We start from the raw sequence: 17,758 nt of genomic DNA on the forward strand, positions 1-17,758 counted from the left end.
AGGTGTGGATGGAGAGGAGTGAGCCGAAAGCCCACTTGATGGCCGTAGTGCAACAACAACGAGTGGCGTACATCTGGGAAGATCTGAAATAGTTTAAAAAAAACAAAACAAAACAACAACAACAAAAAACGTAATCGAGTGCCTCGAAAACCACGTACAAGACCATTTGACTTTCGATCGCCCCAAAGAAAGAATGACAGAGAGAGAGAGAGAGAGAGAGAGAGAGAGAGAGAGAGGGGGGGGGGGTGGGGGGGGGGGGGGAGAAACCGTTTGTCTGATCCGAAAGACAGAGCACGAGCCATTACTAATTGAACAAATATTGGCAACAGTTCCAAACCAACAATGCGCAGTTTTCTTCAAAATAGAGCAAAGGTCTGTGCCAGTTGTCCTTCCCAACTACAGTAGTGTGCAAGACCTGGGAGATCTTGAGGAATTGTGTACGTGTGCGAGTGTGTAGATTGTTGGAGTTATGTGTGAGTGTAGCAGCATGAATGCATACATGTGCTCTCCGAGTACGGCTGGCATCGATTTTATAATAATAATAATAATAACAATAATAATGGCATTTATATAGCTCTGAATCTTGTGCAGAGACAAATCAAAGCGCTTTCGCACCAGTCATTCACACACACACATGCATAACTCTAAAACTGGAGAAACTGAAGACAATGTGTATGATGTGTATGTTACGTGCGCGCGCGCGCGCGCGCGCGCGTGTGTGTGTGTACGCAAATGTGGATGCGTGTGTGGATGCACATGCATTATCCAGCTGAGTGACGCTTTATGTGTTTGTCCTGCTCGTAAGATATTTATAACACGTGTGTCAATGTGTTCGTTCGTTCTTTTGCTTAACTCTCTCCATACAAACGGCGAAAGAGACGACGTTAACAGCATTTCACCCCAATTACCATCATCAAAATATTGCAAGCGGAACGCTCTTATACTGAAGAGGTGAATGTTGACAAAGAATACCACAGTTCTGACGACGGAAGCTAAAGGTTGGGTCATTCAGACACCCACTGGACATCCGAGGGGTCTGTGTAGAGGAGAAGAGAGGACTGGCTGTACTGAGTGAGTTAACGTCTATTCACATTTCAATTGTGATTTCGGACGAAAATCCATCATCTCCCCCACCCCACCCCACCCCACCCATGCTTTAAATCATCACTACTTTTCCTGTTCCTCTCTCCTCAAGTAGCATTAAAAAAAAGAAAAAAAAAAAAAAAGAAAGAAAAAAAGAAGAATATAAACGAAATAAAACAAACCGGCTAACAAGTCAACCAGCAGAATTACAGCAAAGAGCTCCAAATTAAACTTTGAACTATTTCAAACACATGTTGTTTGTCATATAAGACTTTTCTAATGGAAGCAGATGGAACTGCACATTGTGTGTGTGTGTGTGTGTGTGTGTGTGTGTGTGTGTGTTTTCTTTCGCGGCGGCTTACCGCGGTCTATCTACACTAATCCTCTCTCCTCAATTAGCATAAACAGGGTACAGACAAAATAAAATAACAAATTAACTAGTCAACCTGTCAGTTTCAGTAGCTCAAGGAGGCGTCACTGCGTTCGGACAAATCCATATACGCTACACCACATCTGCCAAGCAGATGCCTGACCAGCAGCGATAACCCAACGCGCTTAGTCAGGCCTTGAGAAAAAAAAGGGAAATAAATAATAGATAAATACATAAAAAAGAACTACTACTAATAATAATATGTATAAGGCGCAAAAACTTGATGAACGGTCAACTATAAGCGTAAAAAACAAAACGAAACAAACAAACACACACACACACACACAAAACCCCCCCACAAAACAACAACAACAACAACAAATAAAATAAAATAAAATAAAATAAAAGTAATAATAAATAAATAAATAAATAAAAAAGACAACAATGATGATAAATAAGCAAATAAATGTAAAAACTGCAGACACACATTCATACATACACACACATATGCATAACAGATATGCACCAAACATGCAGTTTTACAGATATGAAAGCACAGTCAAATACACATAAACGTACATGAGCCCCCAAACACACACACACACACACACACACATTACCCTGCACCCCCTCTACCCCCCTCCTCCACACACTCATTTCTAGGCTACGTATCGCAGCTCCCACGTCACACACACACACACACACACACAGGCACACTTACTTGTACAAGCACACACACATACGCCTATATCCCCCACCCCCTAACACATTATATACAACTGAAGATATATGTATATATGCACACCCGCACGTTCCAGTATTCCGTTGCTCCCACAGTGTAGGCATGCACACACACACTCATACCTCATCCTCTACCTATGGAATCTACGCGCTGGTTTTCACGCACGAGTCTATGACAGTTTCAAATTACATCATCTAGGCAGCCAAACATCGTTTTCGGGGGACCGGGAGGGTGGTGAGGGGGGAAGTGTGCCGATGCTCAGTTCGTGCGTACGTCACAGATCAGTGGGGTACACCGGTTTCAACAGCCCATCGGAAACCGACACTGATTAACGGTTTGATTTTTCCTTTTTTAAAATTTTTATTTTTTGCATGCACACAAACATGTTGATCAAGGAAATCGGGGAGGGAAAAAAAAAAAATCTACCATTTCTTCCACAATGTCAGGAAGGAATGTCAGATAATGTGCCCTCCCTTTCACTGCGGTTCTAGTAAATGATCGATCAAGTTAAACATTCTCTTTTAAGTTATAGAGATTGTTTTTTTAATAAAAAAATCGAGTGAAGTTTTTAATTTGATAAAATAAGATCTATTTATATTAATTTTTTCCGTATTCGCTACCCTCGTTTTCCCATTGGTGGACTATAAAGCAATGCGCACTCCCCTTCACTGCGGTGCTAATGACTTGGTTTATAGATTTTCCAACACAGTACCGATTGTGTTTGTGTGATTTCCGTCTTCGTATTGGGAGCCAAGTTGTATTTTGGTTAAAAAAATTCAGTTAAGAACACTACCAAACGGCTGGAAACAATTATGTGTGTTTATTATTAAGAGAGATTTCCTTCTGGTGAACATATTGATTGTGAAAGTGACCCTGTCGGAACTGGGAAAATCTCGATCTCGCCGCAGGCAGAAGATAGCGACAACAGAGCAACTTGCAGACTTCATTACATGTGGTATGTCGATGTATAAATCTACAGTGTTATACCTACCATATAGCTAGTAGTTTGACACAAAAAACTGATTAAGCATATTAAAAGACACTGATTTATGTGTCAGTGAAGGTATTTTCCATGTATCCTATCATATATCAAGTGTCACGGCTTTGTCTTTAACTCAATCATGTTGTAGTCACAATGACCGGGTTTCCACAGATAATCGCACTATTTTAAGCAGTTTTTAAAAAATCACAAAAAATCAACCACTCACCCTACAAACATAAAACATACCAGTGGACAGATATAACAATGAATTTATTAAAAATGCTTACCTTAAAGGCTTAAGTGAAGGAACCACATGGTTTTGATGATATAGGTAATCCAATATGATACACATTGGCAGGAAAACAAAACAAACAAAAAAATTAACACAGGTAATCCACTTCTTCATGCTCTGAATCCTACACTGGTTCAATCACACTCCTGTACTCTTGGTTTGATGTGCTTATGATACTATTTATGCATGCTGCATAAAAAAAAGATATTTGATTGGAATATATTGGAAAAAAATAACAAAAAACTGATTGCTGCTTGCAGTCTTGAAACACACTGAAAAACATTTGCTGGACTGCACACTCAGGAAAAAACACCACACATACACTTTTTTTTTTTTACACAATGCACAGATCGTCCTCATCTACTTCCATCTCCTCGGGTTCTTCTCCATTAGTTGGAGAATCAGCCACTGCAACAAGCGCACGTGTGGGTGTCGAGTTTTGCTGACCAGTTATTCTGCCTTCGTCATCGTCAGTGTCCGCCACTTTGTCGTCGATTTTATCAGAAATATAGTCCGAATCAGAGTCCGAAATTTCATCACCCGCACATTGTTGAACAATCCAACAACAGCATCTTCATCATCGGACCCGGTTTCATGAATCAATTCAAGTGTTTGAGCCATTCTTATGTTCCGCACGAATCGGTTTCGCCTTGGTGCCACCATGTTGAAAACCATGTGCTGTTGTGATTTTAGGGTTGTCCGTTTCACGAACAAAGAAAACTACTACAGAAAGAATGGACAATGGTCTAAGGGAAGGAACTCGCAAGAAAAGTGTCTGAGCTATCTGGAAATTGTGTTATCACCCTTAAAGTAAGATCAGTAACGTTAAAAAAAGATCAAAATCTGTCGTAACAATGTGTCCGACACACTTTTAAGTGAGCGGAATAGCGTCGGAAATCAGCAGCCGACCAGACGTTGTTGAGTTAATCATGTGGTAATCCCTATACAGGGCAACAATCCACAATAAGGGGGATGCGCTCTAGATGACTGATGTATGTGTACAACCGTTAAGCCCCCTAGTTCAGCCAGGGGAACCTGGGCCCCACACAGCATCAGTAAAAAACAACAACAACAACAAAAAACCCACTCTGTCCTGTAGCTATACTGAGCCTGAGGCTCGCAGTCAGGCCTCACTCCTGGTCTTGAATGACTGAGGGGAAATGGCTGAGATTATATTATCTGGAATCTGGTTCCACAAGCGGACAGCTGAAGGGAAGAAGGAGTGCCTGTGGGAGTCAGTGTGGGAGAAGGGTACCTGTAGTTTCTGTAGGGTGGCCTTGGACAGTTCTATTTGTCCGCACTAAAGTACCTTCCTGGGGTGCCGCCTCAACCAAACCACCCATGATCTTGTACATCATGGTGGCCTTGGCTGCAGTGTGGTGCAGTTTGAGGGGGTGGAGTTCCAGACTGGTGATAAGCTCGGTTGCACTAGTGGTGGGGCGTAAGTCATGCATAATTCGCTGAGCTGATCTTCGTTGTACCATTTCCAGGATGGTTGTGAGATACTGTTGCATGGGTCCCAGACTGGCACGGTATATTCTAGGATGGGCCTCACAAGCCCCTTGTAGCATGTTGTCTGGGTGGTGTAGGGTCATCCTCTCAGGTTGCGGCCTGGATGTATGCTCCCCACTGAAGGTCTTTAGACAACTCTACACCCAGATACTATTTGGCTTTCTCCACCTTCTGCAGTTCCTCATCATGCAGAAAGTAGGTGGTAGGGAAGGGCTTTTTCTTCTTTGTCACTGAGAGGACATGACATTTGCTGGCATTGAATGACATTTGCCAGGTCTCCCAACACTCAGATTGGTTCTGATCTTCTTGGAGGGCGTTGGTATCTGCTTGGGATCTGATCTGCCAGTACAGGATGGTGTCATCGGCAGACGGACTGCGGATCTGATGTTTTTGTTGATGTCATTGATGTAGATGACAAACAGTGTCAGGCCAAGGACAGATCCCTGAGGAACCTTGAGGTAACTCGGCCGATGGTGGAGATCTGTCCTTCAGCGTTCACTTGCTGGGTTCTGTTGGAACTCTTCAGTCCAGCGAAGTGTTTGCCCATGGATTCTGTAGTGACAGAGTTTGAGAAGGAGGTGGCGGTGAGGCACCTTTTCAAAGGCCTTCGAGTAGTCCAGCAGGATGGTATCCGTTTGCCCTCCCTCGTCGAGTGCTGCTGCCAGGTCATCCACTGTGAGGATCAGTTGTGATTTGCAGGATTCTTTTGCGAAATCCATGCTGGGCATCGACAGTGATCTTGTGCTTGTCAAGGTATGATGTGATGGCACTTCGAATAATGTATTTCATCAGTTTGCCACAGACGGATGTCAGGGAGATGGGACGGTAGTTTGCTGGGGAGCTCCAATCTCCTTTCTTGTGTGCTGGATGGACTGTAGCATGTTGCCAGCTTTTAGGCTTTTTCAGTTTATGATGTTTATCAGCCTTTTGCCTGATTATTAGGACTTTTTTTCTTTTTTTAAAACTTTATATAAGAGTGCACAATTACTAATGTTATGGCCAGCTTCTTATGGAGAAATTAACTTGGAATCCATAATCCTTCCAGAAGAATCCATGCCATGTTGAGCCGTCATATCATTTATCAACGTCATGTCACATGAAATCATGAATGAATTTTTAAACATAAATATTTCAGTTTGAATTGAAAGACTGTAGCTTGCTCTGTCAACATAGATACTTCTACTTCAATGGAAAAAGTTTGATGGGTATTCCATCAGTTGAGTTGTTTGACATTGATTGTAAAACTAAAACATATGATTGGTGTGAAACCGGTTTCAAAAAGTGAAGCAGCATGCAAAAAACCCCAGCTAGAGTTGGATTTAATCATTTTCGTCATTTTAGAAAGTTTAAAAATCACAGATTAACATACAAAAAACAGAATTTATCTAACTGTCATGTGTTTTTTCCCCTGTAATTTATTTAGTTGGTGTGCCCAAAAAGAACAAATGAGAAATCGGCTCATGAAAAAAACATAATTTGCCGGCTTGTAACCTTAGAACAAAAATTATTTTGATCATGTATTGTATGTGGTGTCAAAAGATTTAGAATTAAGTAAACTATAAATTTTATGAAAAAAACCCACAGGAAAATTAATAATTTCTTTCCATACTCAAATGAAGTCAAGAATGGCAAGTGGAGGAGTGATGTCATGTAATGCCATGAGAGAGCAGTCAACGGTGACTGAATTTTCAGATTAGAGCCAAAGGCTCCATTGGCATTTTGAACAGAAAATATTTCTTGTAATACTGATGAATCTTTTGAACTTTGGCTTTAGATCCCAGATCAAAATGATAATGATGACAGTGCACATTTATAATAAAGCGTCCTTTCTCTCTAAGAGCTCAGGGCATTTTACATGAAACAAAAGATTTCAAATTACATAAATTATTCATCATTTCATGATCATTCTTTCTCAAAAAAACCCCCTCCCCCACCTACCTCCTCCGACCCCCCCCCCCCCCGGCCCCCCACTCTTCATGCATCCAAAGTGAGCTGACATGGATGGTGTTGGAGAAGAAGGAAGCAGAGAGTGCTTATAGGTTTTAAAAGGATGTTTTTACTAATTTTAGTGAAGAGTTAAAAGCAGAGATAGAATTAGATGCATGGATATGATTGAGGAAGGTTGTTCCAGATGTGAGAAGCAGCAAAGAGGAATTCACCATAGGTTCTTGTCTTAACATGAAATTTGAAAAGGTAACGTTTACTAACTGCAGTCATCAACAAGTGTATTGCCACGTCATCATCTGGTGTAATATCAGAAAAGCCTGGAGTCAAGTGCTCTGAACATTGCAACTTAAGTGACAAACATGTGCAGAAGTACCAACGGTGAATGCACTTGAAAACATTGAAAACACTACAGTTTCAGGCAGTTTCGTGCTAAAACACTTACGAACAGCCAAGATAAGTCTTCAGAGATGCACAATTTCAGAATTTGTAAAAAAAGATTATCTTGATTTTCATTGTTTTGACCTTAATCACACGCTTTTGTGCATTGCTAAGAATAGCTGGCTGATATAGCTGGGTTTTCACATGCTGTGTCAGAAATGATTTATGCTAAAAATGTTTCATATCTGAAATTACATTGTTACATTTACCAGCAACTGCAGTGATAGTACTAGTAGTAAGACCATCACCTTTGACAAATGTCCCTTTTCATGGGTCCAAGTATGTGTAATTCAGTGAGTAATGGCATAGCATGACCCTCACTTTACCTTTAAGGCTTTAGTCAAAACTAGGAGTACTTGAACTTAGTGGGGACATGAAGTGGTTTGGCTTTATAGCTTACAGTGTTACATGAATTTTATAGATTTTAGGTAGTTATAGTTATTCAGTAAAGCAAATAAATAAAGAAATGTGTATCTTGATAGTTAATTATTTAAAAAAAGAAAAAAAAAAGTAATGTGATGGCTTCAACTGCAAGTGGTCATGGAGACTGCCATTTTGCAAAGCTTGTGACATCACAGATATGGAGACTCACTTTTGTTTTTGGCTGACTCACAAAGCAGATGGAAACTACAATCTACTTCATTGAAAAATACTATTCAAGGACTTTGCAAAAGAAAAAAACTACCAAACAAAAAACAGCTGTGCAAGGACTGTTGGAATGGATTTTGGTTAAGTTCCTTAAAATTTTGTACCGTAGTTTATGGAAGAAGTACTGAATTTTGAAACAAGCAGCTGAAATGTTAACAACATAGATCAAAGTTATGAGTGCTTAAGTGGAAGCTGCATGTTTCCCGAAACTCTGTGCCTGAAGAAAGCATATATGTTGCAGAGACAATGAATGATTTGATTGTCACAGCTTTTGAAAACAATGAATGTAATGTGTCTGCAGTTTGACTCACAGTGAGAACATCTGTTGTTTCCCACAGTTGTTTTAAAGTAAACAGAGCTTCTTCTTCTTCTTCTTCCTTCTTCTGCTTGGCAGATGTGGTGTAGCGTATATGGATTTGTCCGAACGCAGTGACGCCTCCTTGAGCTACTGAAACTGAAACTTCTTCCTTTGTGGGCTGCAGCTCCTGTGTTCATTCGTATATACATGAGTGGGCTTTTATGTGTATGACCATTTTACCCTGCCATGTAGGCAGCCATACGCCGTTTTCGGGGGTGTGCATGCTGAGTATGTTTTTGTTTCCATAACCCACCGAACGCTGACATGGACTACAGGATCTTTAACGTGCGTATTTGATCTGCTTTCGTGTACACACAAAGGGGGTTCAGGCACAAACAGGTCTGCACACAGGTTGACCTGGGACATCGGAAAAATCTCCACCTTTTACCCACCAGGCGTTGTTACCCTGATTTGAACCTGGGGCCCTCAGATTGAAAGTCCACCGCTTTAATAACTTGGTTGTTGCGCCCATCTAAAACAGAGCAATTCTGAAAGTTGGTTTTTCTCCACAGTTGTGGTGTAACAAGTGACCTCTTTCTGTTTCCTTTCTGGAAAGCTAAGCCCAGTTTGGTGGTGCCCCATGTAATGCCAAACTGATAGTTCAAATTAATGTAATTGCACTAAAAAGTTTAATGCAAAGATACATTATTCTGTAATTGTTTGTCCATTTGCTAGGTTTTTAGGGGGTTGCATCATATGCCAAAAAAAGAAAGAAAAAAAGAAGAAAGGCATTGAAAACATTGCCCCAGTTAGTGGATTTACACAATTTTGCAAGCAGTGCTTATGATTATGGATAGCTATAAAGATGAAGGATCTCTCTTGTCTGATGAATGACTGACTGTGCTGACAGCCCATTTGTTGCTAATTCACACCTTCTATCCAATCAGACAGCATTTTTTAGCAGGTGGCTATGACTGACACAATACATGCAGGGAACGCTGGGAAGACTGGGGAGGAGAGGGAAAGGAGTGATGTAAGACGATAGGTCAAATGCCAGCCAGAGTGTGTGTGGAAATGGGTGTGGCAGTTAGACATCAGTGAGCTGTTATTTCAATGCATACTGCTGGAAATAGACAGCTACCAGTGCTCCATGATTTTCATGAAACGCAGGGTTGAAAGTGCACTGGACATGAAACACATGCTTTTAGTTTTAAGGCTTTTTATCACTGAATCAAAATTCAGATGCTTGACTTGTTTGAAGAGGAGGTATATCGGATGTACAGCAGACTCTTTAATCAGCCCAGGTGCAACCTGGAGGGAGTGAGTGTCATCAAAGAACTTCACCCTCTAACTGGTGAAAGTTTTTAGCTGTCAGAAAGCTTGCCTGCTCAGTTTCTGAGAACATGATTGACTTTTTGTGTTGACTGTGCCGACATATGTTATTGTTGGGACAGTTAATCACTTACAGGTCTACACGAGGTATGATTTGTTTTCATAAGCCTGCTGTACATGTATAATGATAATAATCTGACAAAAGGCATGTTATTGTTATTTCCAGCAGTATTTTGTTTGATTTCTTTATGGATGCCATTATGTGGATGTGGAAATATACTTTTTTTTGTTGCAAAAAAATTGTTCTCTTCACTTTAAATAGCTGAACCGTTTAAGTTATCTTCAATCAAACTAACTGGGAAGAACGGCCAGATTCAGAATCTACGTATGTATTCAGTTTTTTGAACAGAAACATTTACTTCATTCATGATCCCCCATAGTTTTTGTACTAGGTTTTTATTTTATTTTATATGAATTATTACCCCTGAATCCTCAAAATTCCCTGGCAAGGGGAGAGCAGTTTTTCATTTTTTACGAAAATCTCTGAACTGGTTGAACATGAAATTATATGAAATGACGGCCTAGAGGTAATGTGTCTGCCTAGGAAGCGAGAGAATCTGAGCACGCTGGTTCGAATGTTTGATTGTAGGTAATTATGAAAAATTATTATGAATATAATTACCTTCTTTTTTTACGTGGTTATTTTTCCTGCATTCTGTACATACTAAAGTTGCAAAAGGAGTTTTGTTTCAAGGTTCATGTTGCTTTGTACTCAGACAATAAAAAAAAATAAAAAAGTGTCAAGTTTGACGGTCAGCTTTGAAACTTTGTTTTACAGTATGGTTTTTCAAAATAAATTTGTTTGGTCTGTAATATCTTCTAACACATCATCTTTTTCTTTTTGTTCCTCCACTTGAATTGCGACAAATTGAACAATGAACATGGTGATTTTTATTTGATTTTCATTTTGAGGGATGTTGTATTTTCCCATGATGGTGTGGAGGAAAACAACAACAAGCAAACAACAACAAAAAGCCAGCAAACCTACGTAACTCTTCTCCATAATGAAAACCAGAAAAGAGAAATATAATCCATTGAACAAGCACAATCAGGAAAATCGTGCAGAATGCCAATAAAGTGAAATCAACGATTGACTAAGTTAACTTACTGTATCGATTTAGGAGGTCCGGCGATCGATTCACTCTGAAATACCAACTTCACTCTCATTATCGGCTAGACTCAGTCAGTTGATATCTACGTCACTCAGTATGATTGACTTTTAAAATATTCTCATGCAGAAATCATTTAAATGGTTCAAAATCATCATCCGAATCGTCGTTCAGATTATGCCAAAGCTCTCAGCAGTCATCAGACTTGTCTTGCAACTTTATGGATTCAGAATTCAAAATTTTGGCAAAACTTTACCAAATCAGACCCCGAAAATATCAGAATGTTCAGCAGGAAGTGGTGAAAATGAGGCAGTGACTCTCACGAGAAACTCATTTATGTAAACAGTTGCTGCGCCCGTTGTAAGCATGTGTTCAGCGGGTGCTAGTGGGTGCACTGGGGTTCAAGAGCAAATTTTTAGCGGGTGCTCCGGGGTAATAATGACTAATACATCTGGTGGAGGTGGGTTTTTTTGTTTGTTTGTTTTTACAAAAAAGATAAAGAAAATAAAAAGAAACAACAGAGCAGTAAGACCCAACCCATGACCCAGAACAAAGGTTGGTGGTAAGTAATATTCATAACCACTATGGTGTTGCGCTGTATGTTCTGATGGTACCAGTAATGGATGCAGATGGTAGAGTGCACTTCAACGACCTGTTTCATTCAGTATTAACTAGCTAGCCTCCTTAAACCCAAGTGAAGCCTGAAGGTCAAGTTGTTTAGTTCTTGGTTTGGTGAAGATTGCGTTGTACAATTGGGCGAGTCCTGGATGTCTCTTTGGGAGGGAGGTCCAACATGGGGGATGGGCAAATATCTTCCTCAAAAAGAAGAGTCTCTCACCAACACCCCTTCAAGTCCAGCCTCAAAACGCCTCCTGTGTATACATGTGTGTCGTCGTTTTTCAGGAGTAAGGGGTGACACCAGAGAAGGCATCCAGATCTGAGAGTGAGGGTGGAGAGAGGGAAGGCTGGTTGAGTGTCGACAGGATGGAGGAAGAAGCAATGGCTGCTTCAGGTAGCAGCGCAGCGTGGGCAGAGAGTCCCCCCATCCTGTCTCCTGTCCCGCCGTCCATCAAGCAGGTATGTTGTTTACCTAATGTATCCATGCACTTTTTTTTTTTTTTTTTTTACTTTTTTTTTTTTGCCAGCACATTGTTGCATCTAACAGATACATTGCAATACTTAAGTGCTTGGACACATTTCTCTTTCTTTTCTTTGGAGGGGTGGGGTTCTGTTTATTCCGCTAGCATTTTTTTAGTAATGGATCTGTCAAACAGGTACAGTGCAATACTCACTTGTAATGATTGATATGTATCATGGATTTTTTTTTGTTTTTGTTGTTTTTGCCAGCATTTTGTAGCATCTGTCACTGTCAGGTACAGTGCAGAGCTCACATGTGTGGACATGTATGTCTTCTGTGTGAGAAATCAGCTCCAGCTTGAGGCACTGACAACCAGATTTTCATCAGAAAATTATTTGTACTCTTAAGTCTTATCTGCCGTCTCTGAGTCTCTGTGGCGTGGGTGTTTGCAGGAAGAGAGGGGTGATGGTGAAGATGAGGAAATAGTCATTGACGACAGTGACAGAGCAGCTGACGCCACTGTGGCTGCAGCAGCAGCCAGTGACGCAGGGGATGCGGCAGATCCTTCCCATGAGGCAATGCAGCAGATCTGTGCACAGGCGGAAGTCATTGCAGAGCAATCTGTCGGTGAGTGGTGATGTAGTGTGTGCTTGGCTGTGGCATGTAGAGACATTGGAGGTTGTATGTTGTTTTTTTTCCCTTGTTTTGTCTGGTTCCCCCCCCACACTCCCCCACACCTCCCCTCCCCTTGTTTTGTCCTTGACACAGAGAGGGTTTGTTTTTGTTTTTGTGTGTGACTGTAATTGCTTGTGTGTCTGTGTGTGTTTGTGTGTGTGTGTGTGTGTGTGTGTGTGTGTGCGTGCGTGCGTGTGTGTGTGTGTGTGTGTGTATTTACCACTTCAGGTCCATGGTTCAGACCTTGTGTCATACTCAAAACGGATTTTTTTTTTTATTTCCCCAGTGCACCAGTCCTTGATTTACTAGTTTGGCAGCTGTGTGGGGGGGCATGACTTTGAAGAGATCTTCACCTTGCCTCGCTGCCACTGCCAAGGCCTTTAAAAAATTTTTTTAATGTTGAAACTGAAGAAGAGGTTATACTCATAGGTAACGTGTGTCAGTACTTTTCCCTGAAACCCAGAATTCGACACGAGAGACATTTTTGTTTCTTCCTGAACTTTTCAGCGTCGGAAGTGGAGGCTGAGGTGGGCGCCGGGATCAGCGAGCAGTTCCAGCGGGTCTTCATGTCGGCCATTTCCTCCACGATGATCCCCGACACCCAGTTTTGGTCGCCCACCATCTCCGAGCCTGCAAGGTCCACCACCGCTGCCGACCCCTGCCCTCCTCCTCCCCGACCGCCCGATGTGGTTACCATGGACGATGTGGTTGTGTCAGATGTGGAGGAGGAGGATGGGGGCATGGAGGTGGAGGGGAACTACGGCACGGAGATGTATGACGCCATGAATCCATACTCCCTGTTCAACCTGCCTCCGCACCCGGAGGTGGACCAGTGCTGTCCTCGTCAGCAGCGCCTTCGTCGACGTCGGTCCTTGGCTCGCATCTGTGGATGCTGTAACAGGTGTGTGTGTGTGTGTGTGTGTGTGTGTGTGTGTGTGTGTGTGTGTGTTGTTTGTTTTTGATTTTGTGGATTCTGTAACAGGTGTGTACTGTAACAGGTGTGTGTGTCATTTGTCTTGGTTTTGAGGATACTGTAATAGGTGTTTGATTGTAATATGTCTTGGTTTTGTGGTTACTGTAACGGGGGGTGTGTGTGTCACTTGCCTTGGTTTTGTGGATACTGTAACAGGAATGTGTGTTTTGGATATGTGAATACTGTAACTGGTGTGTGTTAGTCATTTGTCTTGGTTTTGTGAATACAGTAACAGGTGTGTGTGTGTGTGTGTGATTTTTTGTCTTGGTTTTGTGAAAACTATAACAAATGTATGTCTTGATTAGGTTGTTGTGGATACTGTAACAGGTGTGTGTGTCATTTGTCTTGGATTTTTTTTTTTGATTTGTGGATACTGTAACGTGTATGTTGTTGTCTTCATTCTGTAAAACATCGCTTCATTGTTGTTATTTCTTTGTGTATGGTCTCGGTTGTGTGTGTGTGTGTGTGTGTGTGTGTGTGTGTGTGTGTGTGTGTGTGTGTGCTTGATAATTCTGTGAATGTAAAGCATGTGTGTGTGTGTGTGTGTGTGTGTGTGTGTGTGTGCATTATTTGCATATATCATTGTGTGAGTGTAGCTTTCCAGGTGTAACTAACCAGGTTTTGGTGTGTGTGTGTGTGTGTTGTGCACAGAGAACCAAACATCGATCCCAGTAGACCCTGGCTCCGATACGAGGAAAGGACAGACGCTGATACCTCCTCAGAACGCAGAGGTCAGTGTTGCCAGGGTTTGTCTTCTGCGCTCGTGGCCTTGTGTTGTGTTGTGTTGTGTTTCACTGCTCTGCACTGTGTTGTAATTGTAGTATATTATGTTGAATTGTATTCTGTTACTTTTCATCAGTAAGCAGCAACAGTGAATATATCAACAGATAACTAAATGTGGGCATGGCTGTATGAATGTATAGCTAGCTGTGTGTGTGTGATGAACGTATAGCTAGCTCTGTGTCTGTATGATGAATGTATAGCTAGCTGTGTGTGTGTGATGAACGTATAGCTAGCTGTGTGTGTGTGTGTGTGTGGTGAACGTATATTTAGCTATGTGTGTGTGTGTGATGCACATTTGCTAGCTGTGTGTGTGTGTGTGTGTGTGTGTGTGTGTGTGATAAATGTATGTCTAGCTCTTTGTGTGTGAGATGAATGTATAGCTAGCTGTGTGTGTGTGATGAAAATTTTTCTAGCTCTGTGTGTGTGTGTGTGTGTGTGTGTGTGATGAATGTATATCTAGCTCTGTGTGTGTGATGAGCTTATATCTAGCTCTTGTGTGTGTGTGTGTGTGATGAATGTATATCTAGCTCTGTGTGTGTGTGCGATAAGCTTATATCTAGCTCTGTGTGTGTGTTTGATAAGCTTATATCTAGCTCTGTGTGTGTGTGTGTGTGATGAACGTATATCTAGCTTTGTGTGTGTGTGTGATAAGCTTATATCTAGCTCTGTGTGTGTGTGTGTGTGTGTGATGAACGTATATCTAGCTTTGTGTGTGTGTGTGTGGCAGTGCCCTCCCGAGCGTCGGTCCCCCGCTGCTCCTGCTCCACCCTTCAGCCTCCCTCGTCTTCCTCGGGGACCGCCGCCGGCCGCAGTCGTGGCGACGTGCTGGCTTCCTGCCGCACTCTCCCACCCACCTCTCTGGCCACCTGTGAGCGTCAGGGAGGGGAGACCACCAGGGAAGGCAGCTCTCTGTTGGAGGAGGAGAGGGCCGCTCTGCAGGAAGCGACCCGCACCCTCTGTGGAGATGGGAGCTTGGCCACGTATCTGTTGGAGCAGGGCCCTTGTGAGTTTGGTTGGTTCTGTCTGGGTGTTTGTTGCTTCTACCCCATCCATGCCCCTGCCTCCCCTCAAGGGCTAACCTGAAATGTGAACATCGTATATATCACAGTTTTGTAAGTTAGCAGTTGTTGATTGACAGACGGGACTGGACTGGTGCGCAGGGCAAAGTTTGTGGGCTGGGGTGACAGAGAAATGTCTCCAGATTTGATGATCGGAGCTTAAAATGTTTTTTTTTTTAAAAAAATCTGAATTGTCAAGGAGTATTTTTATGTGTCGAGCTTAGTTTGAAAGTGATTGCTTATACAATAAAATAAAGTTATTTGTAAATTATAACTTATGAGATAAGATATGTAATGTTAGTTGCATGATAGTCGCTTTTTGTGTGTGCTGATTTGGCAGTAAAATTTAGAAAAAAAATTTGTGTAACAAATGTAAGATATTGGTATAGAAATGTGTGAACATTTCTGATTTCCACAGATCAGACCTCTGGGGAAGACGATAAAGATCAGAAATACGGTTATTGGATGTGTAATGCGGTAATGTGACAATAACTTAATTCAGGCCTTTCACTCCTCATGGGGTATAGGCCGTTAACAAGAGGACCTCCATTGTCCCCAACCTGTACCTTTGCTTTTTATCTGGCTCCTGGTAAGGCCCACCTGTACGGTGTCTGCTTGCAGGTCTCTTTGCCGGGTGTTTTTTGGTCAGCCTCACTTTCTGTTCTGTTGGGGGGGTTTGATGGGGCGGGGGGGGGGGGGGGGGGTTGATGTACACTGTAACATTAACCGTAACACTGTTGAAGATGGTGACAGTGACTAATGTTATAATACGGCAATGAAGTAACTTCTTCTGTGTTCATTGGCTAGGATTCCCACTTTCACTTTGAGCTTTTATGTGTACGATTGTTTTTAATCCCTTCAGCATTTTCGGGGTGGGGGGAGGGTTCATGCTGGGTATATTCTTCTTTCCATAACTCATGACAGGTGCAATAGCTTAGTGGTTAAAGCGTTGGACTTTCAAACTGACGGTCCCAGGTTCAAATCTTGGTAACGGCGCCTGGTGGGTAAAGGGTGGAGATTTTTCCTATCTCCCAGGTCAGCATATGTGCAGACCTACTAGTGCATGAAACCCCTTCATGTGTATATGCAAGCAGAAGATCAAATACGCATGTTAAAGATCCTGTAATCCATGTCAATGTTCGGTGGGTTATGGAAACAAGAACATACCCAGCATGCACACCCCCAAAAATGGAGCATGGCTTCCAACATGGCAAGGTAAAAATGGTCATACTTGTAAAAGCCCACTCGTGTACATAGGAGTGAATGTGGGAGTTGCAACCCACGAACAAAGAAGTTTCCATAACTCGACCAACTCTGACAAGGGTTACGGTATTTTTTAATGTGCGTATTTGATCTAATGCAAGTGTATACACACGAAGGGGGCTCAGGCACTAGCAGGTCAGCACATCTGTTGGCCAGGGAGATCAGAAAAAAAATCTCCACCCTCTAGTATACCCCACCAGGTGATGCGACGAGGGATTTGAACCCGGGCCCCTCAGACTGAAAGTGTGGCACTTTAACCACTCAGCTGTTGCGCCCTGTCAGCAATGAAGCATGACACCGACGTTGGTAATGTCAGTGACAAGTCATCTCGTTGGTGTTGTGTTGACAGACCGTGAGGCGTCCAGCAGTCAGGGCCCCCCCACCTCCCTCACCTCCACCGTCCACACCACCTCTGCCCTCTTTCCCTGGACACAGTCCTCATTGTCGTCGTCATCGTCATCGTCGTCGGGGGGCAGGGCGCGTGGTGGGGAAAGAGGGTACAACCAGTGCTTGCCCCTGATGGCCGTGTCGTTCAACACTGATGAAGATGAGGATGACAGCGATGTGGAAGTCGTCCATGTGGAGACCAGGTAATGTGTGTGTGGGAGGTTTGTGTGTTTGTGTGTGGGTGGGTGTGTGTAGGGGTTGTTGGATGTGTGTGTAGGGGTGGTTGGGTATGTGTGTGTGTGTAGGGGTGGTTAGGTGTGTGTAGGGGTGGTTGGGTGTGTGTGTGTGTGTGTAGGGGTGATTGGGTCTGTGTAGGCGTTATTGGGTGTGTATGTGTGTGTGTGTGTGTAGGGGTGTGTGTAGGGGTAGTAGGGTGTGTGTGTGTGTAGGGGTGGTTGGGTCTGTGTAGGCATTATTGGGTGTGTGTGTGTAGGGGTGGTTGGGTATGGGTTATTGGGTTTGGGTGTGTGTGTAGGGCTTGTTGAGTGTGGGTGTGGGTGTATGAGGCAGGAGGTTGGGGGGTGGGGGGTGTATGGATGGTTGGATGTATGTGTGTGTGTGGTGGAGGTCAGAGTGTGAGTGTGTGTGTGTGTGTGTGAGAGAGAGAGAGAGTGAGATAGGTTGGGTGTGTGTTTGTGTGTGGAAGTGGTTTGTGTGGAGTGGGGGGA

General features: G+C 42.7%; 1 protein-coding gene across 1 annotated transcript in view; it reads left to right on the plus strand.

The window, feature by feature from the left end:
* Positions 1–2,884: 2,884 nt before the first annotated feature.
* LOC143277459 (uncharacterized) overlaps positions 2,885–17,758 on the plus strand; it is a 39,078-nt gene continuing 24,204 nt past the window's right edge. Inside the window, exons 1-7 of the mRNA XM_076582290.1 lie at positions 2,885–3,150; positions 11,717–11,890; positions 12,344–12,518; positions 13,074–13,467; positions 14,191–14,270; positions 15,050–15,325; positions 16,993–17,233. Of these exons, the coding sequence (XP_076438405.1) occupies positions 11,798–11,890; positions 12,344–12,518; positions 13,074–13,467; positions 14,191–14,270; positions 15,050–15,325; positions 16,993–17,233 (1,259 nt within the window). The 5' untranslated portion in view covers positions 2,885–3,150; positions 11,717–11,797. The remainder of the gene's footprint in view (positions 3,151–11,716; positions 11,891–12,343; positions 12,519–13,073; positions 13,468–14,190; positions 14,271–15,049; positions 15,326–16,992; positions 17,234–17,758) is intronic.

The sequence above is a fragment of the Babylonia areolata genome, chromosome 34, assembly GCF_041734735.1.
Source record: "Babylonia areolata isolate BAREFJ2019XMU chromosome 34, ASM4173473v1, whole genome shotgun sequence".
Lineage (NCBI taxonomy): Eukaryota > Metazoa > Mollusca > Gastropoda > Neogastropoda > Buccinidae > Babylonia > Babylonia areolata.